The sequence below is a fragment of the Sander lucioperca genome, chromosome 12, assembly GCF_008315115.2.
Source record: "Sander lucioperca isolate FBNREF2018 chromosome 12, SLUC_FBN_1.2, whole genome shotgun sequence".
NCBI lineage: Eukaryota > Metazoa > Chordata > Actinopteri > Perciformes > Percidae > Sander > Sander lucioperca.
Window position 1 is genome coordinate 26,663,792 of NC_050184.1, and position 20,644 is coordinate 26,684,435.

The window sequence follows — 20,644 nt, forward strand, 5'->3', positions numbered from 1 at the left end:
ATACAATATTTGCTATGCTGGATGTGGATCAATTAAACTGGAACAAATGCAAAATAGGTTTGGGACACAGTTGATGGTGGTGCTCGTCAACGAATGGGCCCAGACAGAGTCCAACTGTCCACCCTTGTTTAAAGCCAAAATTCTTAAAAATATGCTGGGGACAAATGTGGTGTCTTATTTGTTCTATGAAGCCATGCGTAAGATCATTTATTTTCACCAGATTTGTTTACAAATATTTTTATGTTCAGAAAGTGAGCACTAAACACTAAATATGAGCCTCTCACTTGACTCTTCACAGAAATGCATCTGCAAGCCCAGGTATCATGATTTCACCATGTGCTGTCCCATTTCCATGAAGAATTTGAAGACCTTGCTTCCTCATGCACACAGGCACTCGTGTTGATCGTCCAGGTGACGTGAATTAAAGTCTTTGGGAGTTCAGTGCCTCAGGGGCTTCGGCTGGACAGTGGGGCACCAGAGACATGCCCATATAAGCAAGTGCCATCCTTGGGCCGTGGGAGAGATGGCAGTACAGTTCCCACCTGCTGGGGAGCGTTAGATTGATGGAGGGACTGACACCCAGAAAAAATCTAGGCCAAGTGTCAATGAGTCATCACAGAGAGTGGTGAAAGGTAGGAGTCCATCTCAGAGCTTTCCACTTGTGATTGGATCACTCAGGACAAATTACAACCAGGTGGAAACTCACTAAGGTTAGTATCAGTGTTATCTGCTCGATGGAGGACATTATAATAATGAATATAGCTATTTCAGGGGTGGAATCAAAAGATATTGTGATTTGTATAATTAGCACTTACTCAAAATAAACAGTATTGATGAAGGTTAGAAGGGGGGCATCTAAGTAGATGATCACATGAATAAAAACAATACTTACTTAGCAGTGTTTGATTAGTGTGTTAAATCATACCCAACAGCCTTCTCTAAACCAGTGACTAAAGGCTGTGTACACACATATGAAGTGCTTGTAGTTAAGTCATCTGAAAGGTAAGAACTGCAATGATATCTAGATTAGCGTCAGGACCTGTATTTCTATGAAGACGGATAACATGATATTGTGCTGAAATGCAGTCTCTTAATCATCTGTGCGGTGCTGTGCTGATCTCCTTTTACCAAGCAACTCTTCCAATATGCAGTCATGACTTTTATGGTGAGAATAAAACCTGTCCTTAACACTTTACAGCCCACTCCTGCAGTGTGATTTAGCTGTGTGATTCAGGTACCAATAAAATAGTTAGTGGTTCCTACTGGTACTTAAGTGTAGGTACAGCGCAGCCAGACAGCAGGGGACTTGAGCAGAGGTTAAACTCTAGCTCACTGCATAGGGCAATTGTTACTCCTTTGTTCCCCATAGTCTTATTTTCTTCCCCTGTACCTACAAAGGTTGAGTAGTAGTAAGTATGTTATTGGTACCTGGTTCATACAAGAAATGACACTGTCAATCATGGGCTGTATTATAAATGTTTTTACATGTCAATCATGTCACTTAATAACAATTTCAGCCTCAACATTTAAATGTGAGGTGGACATTTCTCCACTTTGCAGGAGTGATGATCTATAATTGCATAAGAGACGTTCATATTTAGAGAATAAAAGAATTCTTGAGACATAAAATCCAAAGAAAAAATATGTTTATTTGTAATCTATATAGAAATTATGCAATGTGCATCTCAAAAGGGGACAACTGTGAGACAAAAATACTTTGGTACACTTGAATCTCCAAGATTTTAACAGACAAAGCAGCACAGTATTGTGGTGGCTCCTGCACATGCTTTAGATTTTGTATCCAACTGTGCAATTTGATGGATTATTGAACATTATTCTAAATTTGATGGTGCATTTTGAGTGAGCAGAGAATGCCATTGCTTCAGTGAATATTGAACACTGAAAAATGTAATCCCGGCTCACAATGTAATCAATATTTAGAAAACAATTGTTTTTTTTAACTTTTTTTTCTGAAAGAGTTTTCAGTAAAATGAATTTATCAGTGATGGTGTTTTTATGATGTACAGTATAAAATTGTTACAAAAGGCATATGTGATTTACAAACAATTCAAATTCTATAATACAAATGCCTAAACCAAACATTAAAAACTAGAATCCAGTGGTAGTTCTGCAGAGCATGTCTGCTTCTGTAATGAGCACAATGGAGAAAGTTGTCAGGATGTTTAGAAAAAAGTAATGTTTTTAGTTTAAAGTGATGTTCTCACAGATCCTTCTAAAGATATTTTATGTCAGATCTCTATTCTATTTTGTCATCATCTTAGCAAGAAGACAACTAGATACTGTATATCAAAGTTTACAATATTAAAAAAGTTAGAAGCTAAAAATATTTCTTCCTGAAATGTGTTGCAAATGCAACTCCAAATACCTTGCAACAATAAAAACAAATACTACAATAAAGGTGAAATGACATATAAAGTGCAAAAAGAGGTTTAAATAAATGCACTGGGACTGACTATAGTAGTCACACAGGCTGTGTACAAATACTCTAAAAATGCCACTTCCCTTTTCTCCTTATTTCGTCTTCCTTAGCTGTTTTTTTTTTTTTTTTTTTTTTTTTTATCTCATTCTGTTTTTGAGGATGGATGGATCTTCTTATGAATGCATTTCTCACAGTATTTGGCCAAGGCCTTGTTCAGCTTGTAATTTAAAGAATGTAAAGCAAGATTAACTCTATACACTGCATATTGCCACTTAAAATGTTGTGTGTACTCTGAGAGACGTGGGTGGCTCACTTCGGCTGCTAGCGAGGTACATTCATTTTAACTGCAGGGATGAACAACAACAACAACAAAATTAGAGGTTAGCTTGGGCAACGAGACTGCCGCAATCATGTGAGGATGTTTAGTTTTCTTATACGTGGTTAATTACTTGTTTAGTTTACTGAATTTATGTGAAGTGAGATTTTAATCTTTTCTTCTATTACACCAAAAAAGCAAATTCCCCATCTCGTCTCTGGAATCAACAGAAATGTAGTAAACAATGAACATTTTCTATCTCAAAATATTGCCTAAACTGAGATCAGTGCCAACTACAGCAACAACAAATGTAACATCAACGATATCAATATAGTAAAAAATCAAAAAAATTACGAGAGAATAAAACATTACAACAATAATATATAACTCTCTTCATATAAATCAAACCAGAGTATCTCTAATGTGAATATAATGGACGATGCAAACCTACCATTATCAAAGTTAGCAAACATGATAATAACACAGAAAGCACATTAATCTTTTTCCTCTCACAGAGAGTGCTCACATCGTTGTTTCTACAATGGTGTGGGTGGGCTTGATCAAGCCATTGTTCCCGTTTGGGTCCAGGGGCTGTGTCAACTCGCTGCCCTTCAAGTTGTACTCTTTTGGACGAGAGCTCACGCCTGACTTCGCTGGGGCTGCCACTGCTTTGATCCTCTGAGGGAAGGAGATGAGAGATTAGGCTAATGATCATCACAAACTGGGGCAGTTTCAGGCTCAACATGACAACTATCAAATTGAAAATGGCAAACATCGTAATTCATCTTGTATCACATCTGTATTCCTGCATGTATAAATAAAATTCAAGCCAAGTTAATTTAAAATGTTGTGCCATTTTGGGGGAATATGCTTATTCACTTTCTTGCCAAGAGTTGAAATGAGAAGATTGACACCACTGTTATGTATGCTAAATATAAAGCTACAGCCAGGAGACGTTAGCTTAGCTTAGCATAAAGACTGGAAGCAAGGTGAAATGGCTAGCTATTCCTTTAAAAGCACTAAAGGATTGAGCTCACCTCGATCAGGGATCCCTCAGACTGTAAGATCTTGATGACCATCACCATGGGAATACAGATCATGGAGGACAGGGCCATTAACCAGCCCAGACCGATGGCCCAGTCTGGGTACTCATACACCTTGTTATAGGTCAAGGGCTTGTACTTGACCAGGGAGAAGACAAAGCAGCCCTGGAAATCAAACACATTCTTCTTTTAGTACACCTCTATGACCTTCAAAGTTTAACTATCAACATGTCGTCAACAATATCTCGTCCAACGCAATAAAGTGTCACTCCAAAAGCTGGCACTTATTTCTCACCATGCAGAGGACAGGAGTGATTATGGTCCAGCTCCATTTCATCCACGGGTTTGGTCTGTAGCCAATCATATCCTCAACGGCATCATAGAAATTATCAACTCCTTTCCAACACAAAGAGAACAAAGAATTGCATGAGTGATAGTGTGTGTGTGTGTGTGTGTGTGTGTGTGTGTATGTGTGTGTGTGTGTGTGTGTGTGTGTGTGTGTGTGTGTGTGTGTGTGTGTGTATGTGTGTGTGTCAGTCAGCAAAGTTAATTAATATTGTACATAAGATATAATTAGTCTGAACTGTTCACGTTTTATTGTTTGTTATAGCATAGTCTATATCCACGCGACGTTCCACTTCCGGGATTGTTCAGGTGCTGCCGGAAATTCCGACTAAAACAACCTTTGAACGTACACGTTTCACCCAAACAAGTTCCTTCCCGAGGCTGTATTGCAGAGGCGCCGTTGCTCCGTGTGGCACATAGCGCTGCCCAAGATGATTGTGATTGGTTTAAAGAAATGCCTATAAACCAGAGCACGTTTCTCTCCCATCCCGTAATGCTGTGTGGACTAGCCAGACCCTCCTCCGAAGCACTGTGGATGAAGGTCTGGCAATGCGAGACAAGTCATTTGGAAATGAGCATGTTTATGGCCCCTTAGCTCTTGTTGTCTGCCCTAAACTGCCCCATATATTTCTGCAGGGTCATGTAGCACAAACTGTATATAGTATAAACAGTCTAAGCTTTGTGAGGTATACCGTAGCTAGCTTACTAGGTCATCATGTATCCTTCCTAAGTGTTTATTGTGGTGAACTGTGTTTTATTGCATTGCTTAGTGTGGTGTGTGTGCTATGCTGTACATGGGCCTGATGTCTGTTGTTATGTTCCTATGTACATGTTAACAATATGTTCTTTTTTTCTGTTTTTAGTTCCTTTTTAACATAGGGACAAAGGGACTACAGATGAATGCAAAGCGCAGCAGCTAGTAAGGTCCTTTGTGATGCTGCTACAATAGCATCTATTGTAAAAAACTATAGATTTTTACTTGTGTAGGAGAGATTCTTCTTTCTTAAATTTGTTAATCTGTTGAAGCCCCTAAAATTGAATGTTTTTAAATTACATTATATTTTGATGACTAGATAAGCAACAATTAATTATAGATACTAATTAAAGAAAGTTAAAGAAGCTTGCTTATTAGAAATCAATGTGCAGTTATGGAACCTGTACTTTATCCCGCAATTTGCGCAACATTGTACCAAGCAGCATTTTGTTTTTGTTTGCATCTGTAATACTGGAGGCCATTTTCTGGTAAAACCTAAGGGACAATGAACTTAACGACTTGTATAATGGATCGATTGAGACCAGCTGGATGGAGACCAGTTTGAAACAGTAGTAAGGGGTAGGAAAGAGAATTTAAATATTGGGGTTGTTGTAAGCCCCTTAACCTGAGTTTTGCAGAGTTATTTGGGGAAATATTCTTAGCCTCACAGTCACAAAAGTATACGTATAGTGGTTTGGCAGATGCATTATTTATTGCAATTTACAGAATCAGATGGCTTCACAATAATAGGGTTTATTATAGGAAGATGCTGCATTGCTTTCATTCCAATTTGTTTTCTTTTTTATTAGTTTAAATCTTCTTTCATTGATAATGGAAGATGCAATTTGGTGGGATGAAACCCTGGATAGCCAATCACAATCTAGCAGGGGACAAACACTATTCCCACCCCCTCTCACTACGCCTCTGCATGCAGTTAAAGTTATTTACTACTGCCATGGAAGGAACCACAAGGACACCTTTGTTTACCACCAACAAGATCGTTTCTGCTTTTTTCCCTCAACTCTTCAGGACCATTACTTTGAAAAATAACACACGACAACAGCTATCACATAGAGTCGTTTCCACTTACCATAAACCCAGGCTACAGCAATGCATTCAAAGAATGCAACCCACAAAAGGCACACACCACTGGCTGCATAGTAGTCAAATAGTTGAAACACATACATGCCACCCTGGAAAAAGAAAAAAGGAAAGCCATATTAATTACCCCTCTGATGTGTGTGGAACAAAATCAAAGAGATAGAAGGGGGTATTAAAGCAGAGTGTGTGTGTGTGTGTGTGTGTGTGGGGTTATAAGCGGCATACAAGAATGCTGGCACCCCACCAATAGAGGCAGAGTTCAACAGGTGCTGAGACCCCATTGAAGCACAGTTAACTGCTAAACGGAAAACGGCATTCCGAATTGTTCCACTCAGACACACAGGATGTGAGTGGTGAATGTGGTAGGAAGCCATATTTGGTCCTAACAATGAGGCAGCCAACAGGCAAGTGGAAAGTCTGTGGCGTTATCTCTGCCGTTGATCCGAACACACAGACTCTCTTTTCCTTCTCTAAACAGGATAAGCAGTAGAAGTAAGAGTGCAGAGGCTCCAATGAAGTGACTGTTAGTGAACTTACTTTCGTTACCATGGCAAGTCCCAAGAGATAGCTCATGAAACACATCACAGCTATAAAGATCTCCCGTCGGTAACCCTTCCTGAGGATGGCCGGATATAGATCCACAATAGAGGTGATTTGTCCTTCCACTTCAACAAACTGTGGGGACAAAAGCAACTATTGAGAACAAAAAAAAAAATGTCTCTTTATGTGTGCATGCAGCTCTTGTTTTTCCACTACAAACCAGTGATTAGAGAATGAGAGCTGTCTTTGTTAAGCAGTAATGAGAATTTCAACAGGGCTCCTCTCTGCAGCACTGGTTTGTTGCTACCAAGACACAACAAAAACAAAACAACAGTGAATCACTGTCTCCGTCTCTCTCTTGCTCCCCTGTGTCTCCGCATTGCCTCATAATGTCATAACAAAATCATGAAATTGTTTCTATTTACAAAGAACATGCTTCTTTGTTACACGAATAACCAAACAAAAACTCCTTACATAACAGTGGCATGTATGTGTGAGCGATGTTAACAATATATAGCATTCAGGACTACAAATCTGCATGAAATTTATGGTCAAGAAATGCACCCACACACACTGTAACTGGCAACATTTCTTTGGAAATAGCCGCATGAGTATTTACATGAATTCAAATTTAGAGCATCGGCCTGATCACGCAATTGGGGGAGATAAGTAGCTGGCCATATGCAGGACTGAGTTAGCACAGGAGTAGAATTACACTTGGAGGCAGGAAATGTGATATGGCCGGCCAATCCCTCTTGTGCACACTTGTGTTGTCTACTTAGATTATCTTGTCTGCTCCTATCAAAGCTAGATGGCTTGCGTGCAAGCTATTATAATGGCTTCTACTAACTAAATATTTTGCATTTAACATCTAGCAACTTCTAAAAACGTAATTTGTGGAATTACAGGGCATTAAAAGGACTATAATCTTCACAGTGTGGTCGTGATAGTAAAATGCCTTTGTGGGGACAAGCTGCTTTTCTTGTCTGTCAGTAATCTGATACCTTGGAGACGTGAGATGTGGATCAGAGAGACACTAAAAGGGTTTTACACATTGTGGCTGGCAGAAGCCAACTAACCCATGGGACCTGGAAGGTGTCTGTGTGAATTATCAGGCATTTCATCAACAAACAATTCTGTATATGGCTTGACACCACAGTGATTGTGAAAATACTGACCTGGCTGTCGAGGCCCAGAAGCAGCAGCATGATAAAGAAGAGGATGGCCCAGAGGGTTGGCAGCGGCATCATGGACACAGCTTTAGGGTAGGCGATGAAGGCCAAGCCAGGACCTGGAGGGAGAACATAGTGGGGATGGGGAGAAGGAGCGGAGAACAGAATTAATATTTCTATCTGATTTCAGCTTGGACGACATTTCGGGATTGGAAAAATAATGTAAAGATTGAGCTAGAGAGGCTGAGCAGGGTATGACACTGCCAATAATCTATATTATCTAATGTGTCCAACAACTGAAAGACATTGGGTGAAGTTAATGGGATTAAGTGTTTATTCTTTGTTGTCTCTATGTGTTAAGTGTCTATAAGGAAATACAATGTTGTTTCATGATCTAGTGTCCTGTATGTGTTAACTTGGAATATCAACAACCATATTCAACTGTACATATTGTCTCTTTACACTGTACATATGACTTAACTGCCTATGCTGTATATATACATACCCAGACCATTCATTGCACATATTATTCATTAGGTTCTGTTCTGTATACTGTACATATTACAGCTGCTTTACTTTTGTATAATGTTTGGTATATATCACATATAACTAATATGAAAATGCTATGAAATACTAATCTGCATTTTTGGTACTTACTGTGTGCCATGACAATAAAGAGGAATGTAATCTAAACAAAGCAGATGAGGATTGTAGCCAAGCCATGAACCATATCAACAGGATATAGTAAGAGCATGGGGCACAAAGTGAGCAATCACATAAACTAGTGTCTCATTTAAACAGCTGAGCAAAATGCAAGTTATTTCTACAAATGCTTTAATTTATGAATTTTGGTTCTGTATCTTCATATATGAAGGAATATCTTGTATCTACACACTAACACACCATCACAGACTTGCTGTCATTGCTTTACAATTATAGTTTGATTTCACATGATTATATTCAAGTTGCAGTCTTAAAGAAAGCAAGAGTTTAATCTTAAACTGAACAGAGCGAGCATGCTGAAAGAAGACGCATCTCCTTCAAAGTCCACATAGAGTATAAAGAAAGGCAGAAACAGAAGCAGTGGCATCCACCTCAGGAGATCCACAGCTTGTTAACAGAACTGGGCTAACAATGCAGTGCTGCTGGTCAGAAATATCACCTCTGGTTGCCAGTGCACAATATACAGTAGAGTACATACAGTATGGTGCCAATCTTCTTAGCAATGTCCCCTGGTCAAAAAGATTCAAAGCTAGTAAATGACATGAGCAAGTTGAATGTGGGACGTGAGGACACCTGGTGCCATTGAACACTTGTAGTTATGATGAGGAGCTCTTTGACACCGCAGTTCATTGTGTAGCTAAAACATACAGCACCAATGCCATGTAATCTGTCCTCAGAAAAGGGGGAACAGATTTCACACTGAAGTAACAATTCTGTTTCTTTGAGGCTTTTATTCAAGGAGTGTGCAATTGCCGATACCTCTACATTTCAGCATCATCGTTTCAGAGACTTGACTAAACTACTTGAATTATTATTTCCCCCTCATTTATTTTTGATAACTTTCCAATTGTCTTTTTTTTGTGTTTGGCAACAGCGCCCACCATCACTGCTGCCATCACCTTGACCCTCGTACCTGACTCTGCCACATCGGCAATGTCCACCCCTTGTTCTTGTGCCATGAAGCCCAGGACGGAAAATATTGCGAAGCCAGACACAAAACTGGTACCGCTGTTGAGGCCTCCCAGCAGCAAACAGTCCCTATGTCACACATATGTCATGGAGGTTGTTAATCAACACAGACGGAACCGAAGTTCCCATTTTCTTTTCACGCAACCGTCTCTGACACAAGTTGCTGTCACTACTACAGTCCCCCCCCCCCTTCCCCAGCGGAGACACAACTCACCTGTAGCAGTTGTATTTGTATTTATTGTAGCTCCCCAGTGACGTCATGGCTCCCAGGCAAATGGCATAAGAGAAGAAAATCTGGGTCCCCGCATCAATCCACACCTGAGGAGACAGAGGAAGAGTTGAATTTCACAGTGTTTTCCAGAACAGATGAGGTCAACCTGTTGTGAAATGTGTTTTCAGCTAATAAAAAAGTATAAGTGATTGCTCACACCGAGAAGGCAAAAATGTTATTACCTCCGCCAAGGAGGTTATGTTTTCGGTTCGATTTGTCAATCCGTTTTTTTTATTTGTCACATGACAAATTGTACATGGTTCAATTTCAGTGAAATCTAATCCCATCAGCTCCTTCAACTTGTGTGTCCTGACACCAGTGGGTCAGGTCCTCGTCTTCTTTCAGGTAGGCCTTCTCATTGTTATCTGTGATCAGGCCCACCACACCAGTGTCGTCAGCAAACTTGATGACGGTATTGGAGTCAAAAGTGTCTACACAGGTGTGTGTGTACAGGGAGTACAGCAGGGGATTCAAAACACAGCCTTGGGGTGTTCCGGTGTTAAGGATGAGGATGGAAGACGTTTGTCCACCAACCCTCGCCTGGAGAAAACTCTGGTGTTAAATGCTTAACTGTAGTCAATGAACAGCAATCTCACATAGCTTCCTTTCTTTTTCAGGGGAGATAGGCTGGTGTGGATGATGTGTGCTATGGCGTTTTCTGTTGATTGGTTGGGACAGTAGACAAACTTTAATGGGTCCACTGGGCTGGGTAGTGAGGAGCAAATGTAATCGTTGACCAGTCGTTCAAAGCATTTTCAACACTATAGAGGTAGGTAAGTGCCACTGGGCGGTAGTCATTCAGGATAGTCTTGTTTTCTTGGGCACAGGAATGATGGTGGACTTCTTGAAGCATGTGGGTATGACAGACTGAGCCAGTGACAGGTTGAATATCATTGTGAATACCAGCACTAGTAGGTGCAAACACTCAAAATCACAAATTAACACATTATAGAGGTGCTGGTAGGTGGATTTTGGACAGAGCCAAGCAAGCCGTTTCCAGTTTTTATACTAAGCTAACCAGCTGCTAGCTGTAGTTTCATATTTAGCTTACAGACAATCACTCAATACATTTTTATTTGACATATGAAATCGTGCGAGGTACAATTCCAGTGAAATTTTAGCCCATTAGCTCCTTCAACTTGTGCATGATTCATCATAAAGCAGAATGTGGCTGCCAGATTGGCACACAGAAAAAGAGTCACCAGGTTTTCTGTGTTCATTTCCACCTTGCTTGCCTCTGTGCCACCTCTAATGCAGAGATGGAGATGGATGCAGAGATGGTCTTGCTTGTCCACGTAGTCCGGATCGGAGCCATAGGTCATAGCCAATAGCCATCTTCGCCTTTTCCTCTGTGTTAACTCTGACAATTGAAAACCTTGAGCGGCCAGGCTAGCAGAGTGAGCAGGAAGTTAGAAGAGTCGGCACGAGATGATGAGCGACTCATAGCAAAATGCCATCACCGTCCAATGTAAACCGCATAAAGCAAAACTAATATTTGTAATGATTCTCAGACATAAAAGTGGTAGGAATCGTCTCATATAACTCTCAGCAAGAAAGCAAATAAGTATGTTTCCTAATATGTCAAACTATTCCTTTAATACCTGGACACAGAAATGTGAAAGATATGAAGGGCGGTAGTTAAAGTAGTGAAAGAGAAGATCCTACCTCTGGGTCTTGTAGGCGGGTCAGGTTAGGGTAAAGGTAGAATTTGATCCCTTCAGATGCCCCAGGCAGGGTCACTCCACGCACCAGCAGCACAATCAGCATCACAAATGGGAAAGTTGCTGTTATGTACACCACCTAGACAGGACAAGGAATTATTAGCCAAAATACTGAGCAACAGTTATAGACGTATGACTCATTACCGTTGAGATATAATGGGATAAACACAATTTCCTTTGATAAGTTCTAATTTCAAACTTTTTTTTCCAAATGCAGGACAAACGATGCATTGTTCCTCTAATTTCCCAATATTTTAACAGAGAGAGAGGTCTGGGAACAGTGATGCATACTGCCTACAGAAGTCACAAAGAGGGTTTAAGATGGATTGCATGCCTAATAGAGCATGAAGCAGTACACTACACAGCATGTCTTCTCACTTTCTGAATTGTTATCTGGTGAAAGATTAAGGGTGATCATTTTAATGCACACTAATCCCAACAATGAATCGTGCATTATACATGGAAATAAACCCACAGGAAGTCCTTAATAGAGTTAATATTTTTCCTCACAGAGCTCCTCCTGTTGGCTGTGGCCCAGTTTCTGTCTCACTAACAGAAACAAAGAAAGGGCTAAGGTGCGGCACTCAACTGCTTACAGCCGACAGTGAGTCTGGCCAACAAGAAACTTCCAGGACAGCGCAGAGACTTGTGTCTCTAAATCAACCAAATTAACTGCTTTCCTAGCACGTGGCTTTTCTCTGAGCAACAGTGTTTGGTCACTGACTTGTTGGGGGAAAAAAAAATAATAAAGGACTAACAGCATCCAGGCAACAAAATAAGTACAGGATATGTCTACGCCTCCAGCACTCACTTTCCCAGTGGTCTTGACTCCCTTCCAGATGCAGAAGAAGCAGACAACCCACACTGCTAGGAGACACAGGGCCAGGTCCCACTTCAGGGGCCCTATGTCCTCAATCCCAGTGGAGATGCTCAGGACGTTGCGTCTGCAGAGGATACAGAGGCACAGGCAGTTGTGGGACTTGAAATAGAAGAGGTAATCTTGTACATTTTCAAACACAACCAGAAACTTTCCTGGAAATCAAACGGACACATGACTTGGCCTTTACTCTGGCATATCCAGAGACTGCATATACTAAAATGGTGAGATGACTACTTGGAAAAGCTTTGAGGCTTAAACATTTAGGTGTCTAATGCTGCATAAACACTTTTTATATGAATTGTCATCAAATTTAAACATGTAAAAAAGCAAATGGGCATGAAAAAAGAAAATGTTAGTCAAACTTTGAGGAGCTGCTTTTAACATGTGAAAGGTGCTGTACAAATAAAGTTAAGATAGATATAAAGTGACAGAACTAAAGTAAATTGTGCCTGTTTAAACACATTTAAGCAAGCAAGATAAAGAGGCAGTGTTACTTTAGTATATTCATGTCACTGTGTGTGTGTTAGGCAGGCTATCAGTAAATACTCACTCCCAGAACTCAGTGACGGGGGAGGTAAAATTGGTCATGTTGGCTGCTAGCCATAGGGTCTTGTTCTTGCGGACTGTGTCCTCTATACAGTATTCTGTGTTCCAGGGCTGGTTGCATTTCGACCAGGGGAGCTCCGGCTGAAAGCACTGAAACAGGTAGTAGAGTCCCCAGGCCAAGATCACAATATAATAGATGTTTAGTAGAGATACGATCACGACAGAGGCATAGCCAATACCTAGAGAGAGGGAGGAAAGAAGGCAGATTTTCAGATCAAAATATAATCCAAGACAGAGTTGTGATTTCAATGTATTTTATTATTAAGCCTTTGTTATGTTTCTGGTCACCTGATGAATGTAAGTCCAATAATCACTCCACTAAGTCCTGAGTGAAATATCTGCCTCTTTAAATGCTCCACTATGTTCCCCAGCTAGACGCTGACTTTGTCTGTCAGTGGGTTTTAAGAGCTTTGTCCCTTAAAAAAGGTGCTTGTTGTGACCGAAAATGTGATGATGTGAGCCAGACATAATTCAAAAACAATTAGCTGTAAAGCTCCTTTAGAGCCAAGTAGAAGTGCAGATTCATTGTTATAAATAAAAGTGATTAAAACCGTTACAGCAGTTGAAAATCTTTTTTTCTGGCCGTTAGTAGTTTATCTTCTTGCCTTGCTCCACACACGTCAGTGATACGTTCTGTGGTCGGAGTTGCAACTTTCAGTCAGAGAGGGCAGCAAAACAGAATTTTAGCCTGGAGGTAAATAACTTAAATGAAGACTTTAAAAGCCTGCTATCACAAACATAAATAACAACAAACTCTTTATGAACATAAAGAGGGGAAAGCTTGACTCGGCTATCTAGTGTTTTTATGTCTTTAGTGTTTAAACACTATTTTAAGATGACTTTGCCACGAAACTGGACACAGAAATCTGCGGTACTCTTCCACTGCTCAAGAGTATTTTTAAACTCATCATCTCTGTCGCCCCCAATGCCTCATTTCCACATACCAAATGCAAACTGACAGACAGGTCAATGCTGTGACAGGTGTGTGTGTGCGTATGTTTATGAGCACTCAAATGAGTGCAGGGAGTAAAGTCATGAATTTCACTGTGTGAAAAAAACACATGAGGGCAGGGGAGTGATAGCGGAGACCATCAGCAGCTGCTAGAGATCCGGTGAAGCACAGCTTCCTCTCTTTTCATGTCATGTCCCGTGTGTGATCATGAGTAAGGGTGTCACAGCAGCTGCTCAAGGTGTGGTACCTCAGTGCTTGTCCACAGCTGTCACTCAAAGGTAGAGGGCCGCACCAAGAAGCAATGAGAGGCCCTTGAGTGTCTTAAAGTATCAGTATGTTATTGGTGATCTCAGGTCAAGAGACCTCTGAGAGAACCCGACCCTGACAACACCGTCACAGAAGACCTACAGTATTTATAACATCCTATAAGGTAAGACAAAACAAGTGGATCCACGCTGTCAACAAAAAATACAGACCTGCTGCATGAGACCATTGCTATGCAACTTAATGTTTCTTTTGCAAGTCTGTTTCCATGGCAATCAATCCGTTATACACACAAAATATTCAATCCAAGGATGACTTTATGTTTTGGAGCGCCTTCAAGCATATGCACACTAAAAAATGTTTTTTAAAAAAGTTACTAACCCAGTTTCAGGGTATGTGGGCTTTGGGTCTTTCTATTGGGTTGTTTTCTAAAGCAGACAAAATAATGAAAAGGTTTTTGAGAGATTTGCAAAACTTCCCAGACTGGGGAACATTGTTTGGGGTATTTAATGTCAAAGACATAAAATATTTGAATGACGCATCTGCTGCTTCTTCTCCATTTACAATAGTATACACCTGACTGTTTAAAAAAAAGTTTATCGGAGGGGTAGATGTCCTCCTAAATGATTTTTGTGTTTGTTTCGACTGTTTTGGAAATAATCCAAATTTGGATGAATTGTTCAGAGCAAAGACAGTGTGTAGAATAAACAGCTTTGTCTTTTTTTAAACATGTCACATGTTGTCCTTTGCAGTTTTGAATGTAGTGTAATATGTTTTAAGGTAAAAAAATAAACTGTAAAAAGCTTGTTTTGTCTAAAGTTAATGAAAACATACAGTTTTTGGTTTAATTTATGATCCAACAGAAATGTAAATATGATATTGTTACTGGGTCAAAATAACCACCTACTGGTGTGGCGGAATAACCCAATGAAAATAATATACACTAAATAACACTAAACTGGATTTGTTTTGGGTGTGACGGGTGACCCAGTGGTTTTTATGCTCATGGGTACTGGGTCAGTGCTATATTGACCCAAATTAGATTCAATTTGACCCAGTATGTTATTTAATTTATTTTGTGATTATTGCTTTTTCTTTATTAGATAGTTTAGACAGATAGCAAAGGGGGGAGAGAGAGAGAGAGGGGATGACATGAAGCAAAGGGCCGCAGGTCGGATTCTAACCCGGGCCGCTGCAAAGGACTCAGCCTACATGGGGCGCACACTCTACCAGGTGAGCTAGAGGTCGCCCCAACCCAGTATTTGGTGTGGGGTGTTTGTATATGTGTATTTATGTTTGCGTAAATGAATATCACAGCACAATCCTTTCTTCCTATTGGTTGCCAGGCTGAGGAGGAGGGGCTAACCTTGTCACAGAGACTGAGGGAGTTTACAAAGGAGAAGAAGAACAATAAGAAGAAGAAGCTGGGGTGAGAGTTCAGGAAGAAAGACATGTGCTTCCAAGTGTCGCAAAGGAGAATCCTGGTCGAATGACGGAACGAAGCGGTGCCGGAGCAGCGACGACAGGTACTGTATGCCTACTCATTTTACCTGTAACTTGGCAACCTAGTGTTCAGCTCTGTAGATTCACATACACGAGCGGCCAAACTTTGGAAGCTCCTAGACAAGTGACGATAGTATCAAGTTTTCCCAGGGTTGTGGTTATGCCGTGACAATACTTATATCATTCATTCGCTTTACTATGCTGTGTAATGTTGTTTACATAACACAAAGCAGCCTAAGCCCAAATCTTATTTGCTTGGACTGACCAGTGAAGATGGGGCAGAGCTTGGCCCAGCAGGTGATCCCTCCTTCAGAGGTGTACTGGCCCAGTGCGACCTCCAGGAAGAACACAGGCAGGCCACCCCCAAACAGGAAGATGAAGTAAGGGATGAGAAATGCACCTGGGTAATGGATACAGGAAGTAAGACATCTTCTAGCAACGATCACCACCCACCTATGATTTTTTGGCTTAACCCCAGAATGTTGTGTTTCTTTTGCCTACCTCCACCATTTTTATAACAAAGGTAAGGGAAGCGCCAGACGTTTCCTAATCCAACGAAGCCTCCGGCTACGGACAGGACAAAGTCGAGCTTACTGGCCCACTTCTCTCTCTGAGGAGCCTTGCCTTCAGCCTCGTCCTCAGGCCGCGTGCCTGGGCTCTTCCCCGGTGAAGGTTTCAGGGTGTCCTTGTGAAAATCCTTTAAGCATTGGAACTTCTCTTTTTGTGCCATGCTGTGGACAGCAAAAAAGAAAAGGGACACATAAGATGTAGATATACAAAGAGAAAGAGAAAGAGAGAGAGAGAGAGAGAGAGAGAGAGAGAGACAGGAATGGGCATGAAAAGACACAGAGGGAGGAGCATTAAGGAGCTAATGCGGTCGTCTGATTGCGTTACGGCATGCTGTGTAACCACTAAATACAAGCTATACGGTACTATCTTGCTAATCTTGCTAATCTGAACAGCTGATGAACGGAGGTCATTCAGACTAGAGAAATGTTTGTGTAGCTGACTGAAACAGACAGCGAGATTCCAACAATTAACAAAGAATATTCACTGTGTTCTTTATCTTTCTCAATCAATCTGTAGAAAAAAACATCTATATTTCACATGCATGCTGCAAATTGTATAGCTAAAATATCACTCACACTGAAAGACAAGCACCTTGGCGACAGTATGTGCACCTTCACATTCTGATTAGCTGTTCACGTAGCTCTCTGTTTTCCAACTTTACTCTAAGTCTCAGGGAGTATTTTGCTGCTCGGAGGGGGGCACATTGTCACTGGAGGAAAAGGAAGGAAATTTTTGGATACAATACACGCTTTAAAGACCTCACCTGGCCCTGAAGTAAAGTTTTCTCTTTGCTTTCTTTTATGTTACCGTATGAGCAACAAGTCGCTCCTCCGTAATCAAAATTTAGAGAAGATATCCCTCTGCATTCCCAAAACCCTGGTTGCTCTCAAGATCATATAAAGAACACTTGGGCATTTAAACTGTAAAGTACCTTTCCAAGAAAGACCGAAGTATTCTATTTCCCATGAGCCCAAGAGGAGAAAAGAAACCCTAATCAGACAGGAATAACATGCCAAGACTGAATGGGATTTAAGCTCCCAGCTGACATATAAAAAAGAACAGTAAGGGGGACAATGAGAAAGCTATAATTCATTGTAATATATGAGATTTCATATAGAAGTTTCCTCTTATTTTAGGAGAAAAACAGGGCAACATCAAATACTTTGGGAAAAGTGTGAAACTGTGGGACATTTTAAAATGGACAGCATGTCCCCTCTTAGAAATTGGTACTTCTAGCAACAACCACATTAAAAAGGTTACTTACAACATTTCATATTCCTAATGAGAACTCTGTCTCTTCACTTAATCAACGCTTGAACAACTCCTCCATCCCCCGTGTGTGCTCACTGCGTCCCATCATTTTATGGGATTTCTCTCTTCCTGTTATGCATGACAAGTCAACTTGAACAGCTTTCCATTCTCAAACCTCCTTACATAACTGGATCCATTCTCGCCCACTCTGTTTCTCATCCTGTTTCTCTCTCTCTCTCTTTATCTCTTTTCCCCCACTTTTCCCCTCATCTGCTTAGCGTATGCTTTCACCTGCCTGCATGGTGTTAGGAGGCTGTCTGCCCGCCAGATAAGACTCAAGACAAACTGTCCTAGGGATTTAAACCAGACACACTTGACTACAAATTCCTTAAACCCTTTTTTTTTTTAAACAGCACAATATTATTACTGCCTAAATCCTCATTGATGTCAACATGAATCATACAAGACAATACTAAAATGTATTTGCAGCTCTTTCTCTATTCATCTAACCCTTTAACACAAATAGACTCCTACAATATCCACCAAAGCATTACACCCCTTTTTATTATAAGTCCATTCATGCAGTACATTTTGACTTAACACATGCAGACCTTGAAAAAGTTTAGAAAACTTACATTTCCTTCATGGCTGTTACTATGTATAGAGTCCTCTCTCTCAGCTGTCACCATTCCTCTGTACTGAATGCCTTTATGCCAACACGGCTCACAAGAAGTTGAGCTGACAGCAGGGCCCGCCCCTTGGCTAAAGACAATTAAATCCAAAGTGGAGATTGGATGCAGCCTCTCTGTGACAGACAACTCAGGTACCAACATGGGAGACTGTAAATTTCCACTTACCACAACTCCCTGCCCACAAATATACACACAGCCAATTGGTGGGGGATAAGTGTGTCACCCACAAGCACACACACACACACACACACACACACACACACACGTTGGAGACACAGCGGACAAGTCAGAGGCTGGTCCAAACCTGGGGGCTGGCCTTGAATTATGATCTTGAACAAATGCATGAACTGAAGGCAGCATTCAGAGTTTTACTGTTTCTTTTCTTTTTAGTGTTGCACACCCAAACAGCACTAAAGTATGAAGCACGGTTTCATAACAAGCCCCTCATAACATCACAACGCCACTCCCGAACATCTTTGTGTGAAAACTATTTTTATTCACGCGTATGCTGTGCTAATTCTTGGTATGCAGAATATTTAGAATCACTGGCCCTCCATTCTTTCATGACAAGTGGTTTGTTATCTGTGAAATGTAAACGAGTACAGTATCAGCTTATAACAACTCCTAATAAGGTAAAGTGTCTCTCTCTACTCGTCAATGAGTCTGTTTAGATACCATTCACTGCTCAGCTCAGAGCTCACAATGGCTGGACAAATTCTGGCATGCAAGAGTCAATTAAAAACTGATAAATTCCCCTGCTGGATTTGTACAGTTAAATGGGGAACAAGGATCAGCTGATGACGAACTATCATTTAAACACCACACACACGCGTGCGCACACGCACACGCACACACACACAAACACACACACACACACGTGAAAACCTTGTGATGTTTGTTCATTACTCATAGCTCACAGACAGCCTATGGAAAGGAGTTAGTTATTGTTGAATAACAACATGCTGTAAACCTGGATCTGTATTTTTGAAAATTGCAAATACACTATTCAGTCTACCACCTCCAAACTACCGTTTTATTTTGTTTTTATTGTGTCTTGTCTTCTAAAATGTTATCTGTTAGTGGTGATCAGATATCTTGCAAGTGAGGAGCAGACAATCAATCTCCTAATTTAGCATTAAAACTATATTTGTCTAAAGGTAAATTCATTTTTAAACATGCTTACAGTTTAAATACAATGGAAATGCTACAAACTTGTTCACATCATTAACTCATTTCACACTAAAATATTGAACCACTAACTGAGAAAGTAAAATTATTGTGAATATTAATAAACCACCAGAAATCCTTTAGGATTTATCCTGCTGATTGCGAATTGGGGTTATAAGGGACACACTTGTCAGTCGATCATACACTAGACAGGGTGGAGAGTGCACCTGGCATCAATAAACAGACCGCACACACACACACACACACACACACGTCACTGTAAAGCCGGGCTGCGCCTGAAGGCATCACAGCAGCTCTCGGAAAAAATGATCAAAGAGAATCGAGGAACAGTCTTATCAGCTATAAACACAGGAAACCGGGTTCAAAGGCCAAAGCTGCGGGTTTTATTTAAAACCAAAACAATATTTGCTTGAGACGTTTTTTCAAAGCAGGGTTAAAACGCCAGGACTTCTTTCTTTTTTTTTTTAGCGGAATTAGGACAGCATCGATCATGTCAAAGAAAAAAAAGATCAGTGTGTTATATCAGAGAATAAAATGAATTAGCGTGCCTGTTACATCAAAATACGGTGACAAATGATAGTCAACATAGTGTTTTAAAAATAATTAATCTTAAAAACAGACAGCTTAAAAGCAGATAGCTATTAGTTTTTTCTATCCATCTTGCTGGGTTATTTTTAAAATTAAAACATTAAGCATCATTTACTGACTTGATACGTAAAGAAGATGCCGAAATACCTGTCCTCGTACTAAGCAGCCTGTTGTTCCTTGTTTTTGTAGCCTACGTTTTAACGCTAAGTGAAACTATTTCATCTATTTTTCTGTGAGGCCATTGTTTCTACGAGCTTGTGCGCGTTTGGTTTAATATCAGTTTGAGTGGAAAATCACCAGCTTCTCCATGCAACAACTTCTTAAAGCGACAGCCTCCCTCCGTCCGCGCTTCACCTGATTCTCTGTCACTTGTTAACTGGAGAAATGAATCACCACTTATGGTATGTTCTCATGGCTTTCAGCCTACATATTGATTTACATTCACTTGCAAAATGTGCCAATTACGTGCAAAAGCGCGGGCAGTACACGTTTGTTTAATGTGAAGTACGATGTGCTGGTGAATATAATTTTAAACACCAAAATTGTTCCCGAAATTACTCTAATTATTATTTAATTATTATTAAATGTTGGGTTGCCAGGTTGTTAAAAAAACTGTTAGTGTTTATCCTATTTGGTATGTATTTTTAAATGTTGTTAACAGGGTTCAAAATTAACTTTTTCGTCCACCAGCCAAATGGCTAGTGAATGTTCGAATTTTACCAGCCATTCAATAGATTACCATTGTTTCTTTGGCT

The 20,644-nt window shown here is 40.4% G+C and overlaps 1 protein-coding gene across 3 annotated transcripts; it reads right to left on the reverse strand.

The window, feature by feature from the left end:
- Positions 1-1,629: 1,629 nt before the first annotated feature.
- On the reverse strand, positions 1,630-20,262 carry LOC116062030 (sodium- and chloride-dependent taurine transporter-like). 3 transcript variants are annotated; one of them, XM_031316478.2, is made up of 14 exons: positions 20,037-20,262; positions 16,102-16,331; positions 15,866-16,000; positions 12,826-13,060; positions 12,207-12,339; positions 11,340-11,474; positions 9,618-9,721; positions 9,348-9,472; positions 7,718-7,830; positions 6,537-6,674; positions 5,989-6,091; positions 4,095-4,195; positions 3,794-3,964; positions 1,630-3,434 (listed from the first exon to the last, which is right to left on the reverse strand). In XM_031316478.2, the coding sequence occupies exons 2-14, from the start codon at positions 16,328-16,330 to the stop codon at positions 3,279-3,281; spliced, it is 1,878 nt and encodes a 625-aa protein (XP_031172338.1). In that variant the 5' UTR covers position 16,331; positions 20,037-20,262; the 3' UTR covers positions 1,630-3,278. The 3 variants fall into 3 exon arrangements, with proteins under 3 accessions (XP_031172338.1, XP_031172339.1, XP_031172337.1); XM_031316479.2 differs by having other exon boundaries at positions 20,009-20,212; XM_031316477.2 differs by lacking the exon at positions 20,037-20,262 and adding an exon at positions 18,057-18,189.
- Between the last annotated feature and the right edge of the window lie 382 nt (positions 20,263-20,644).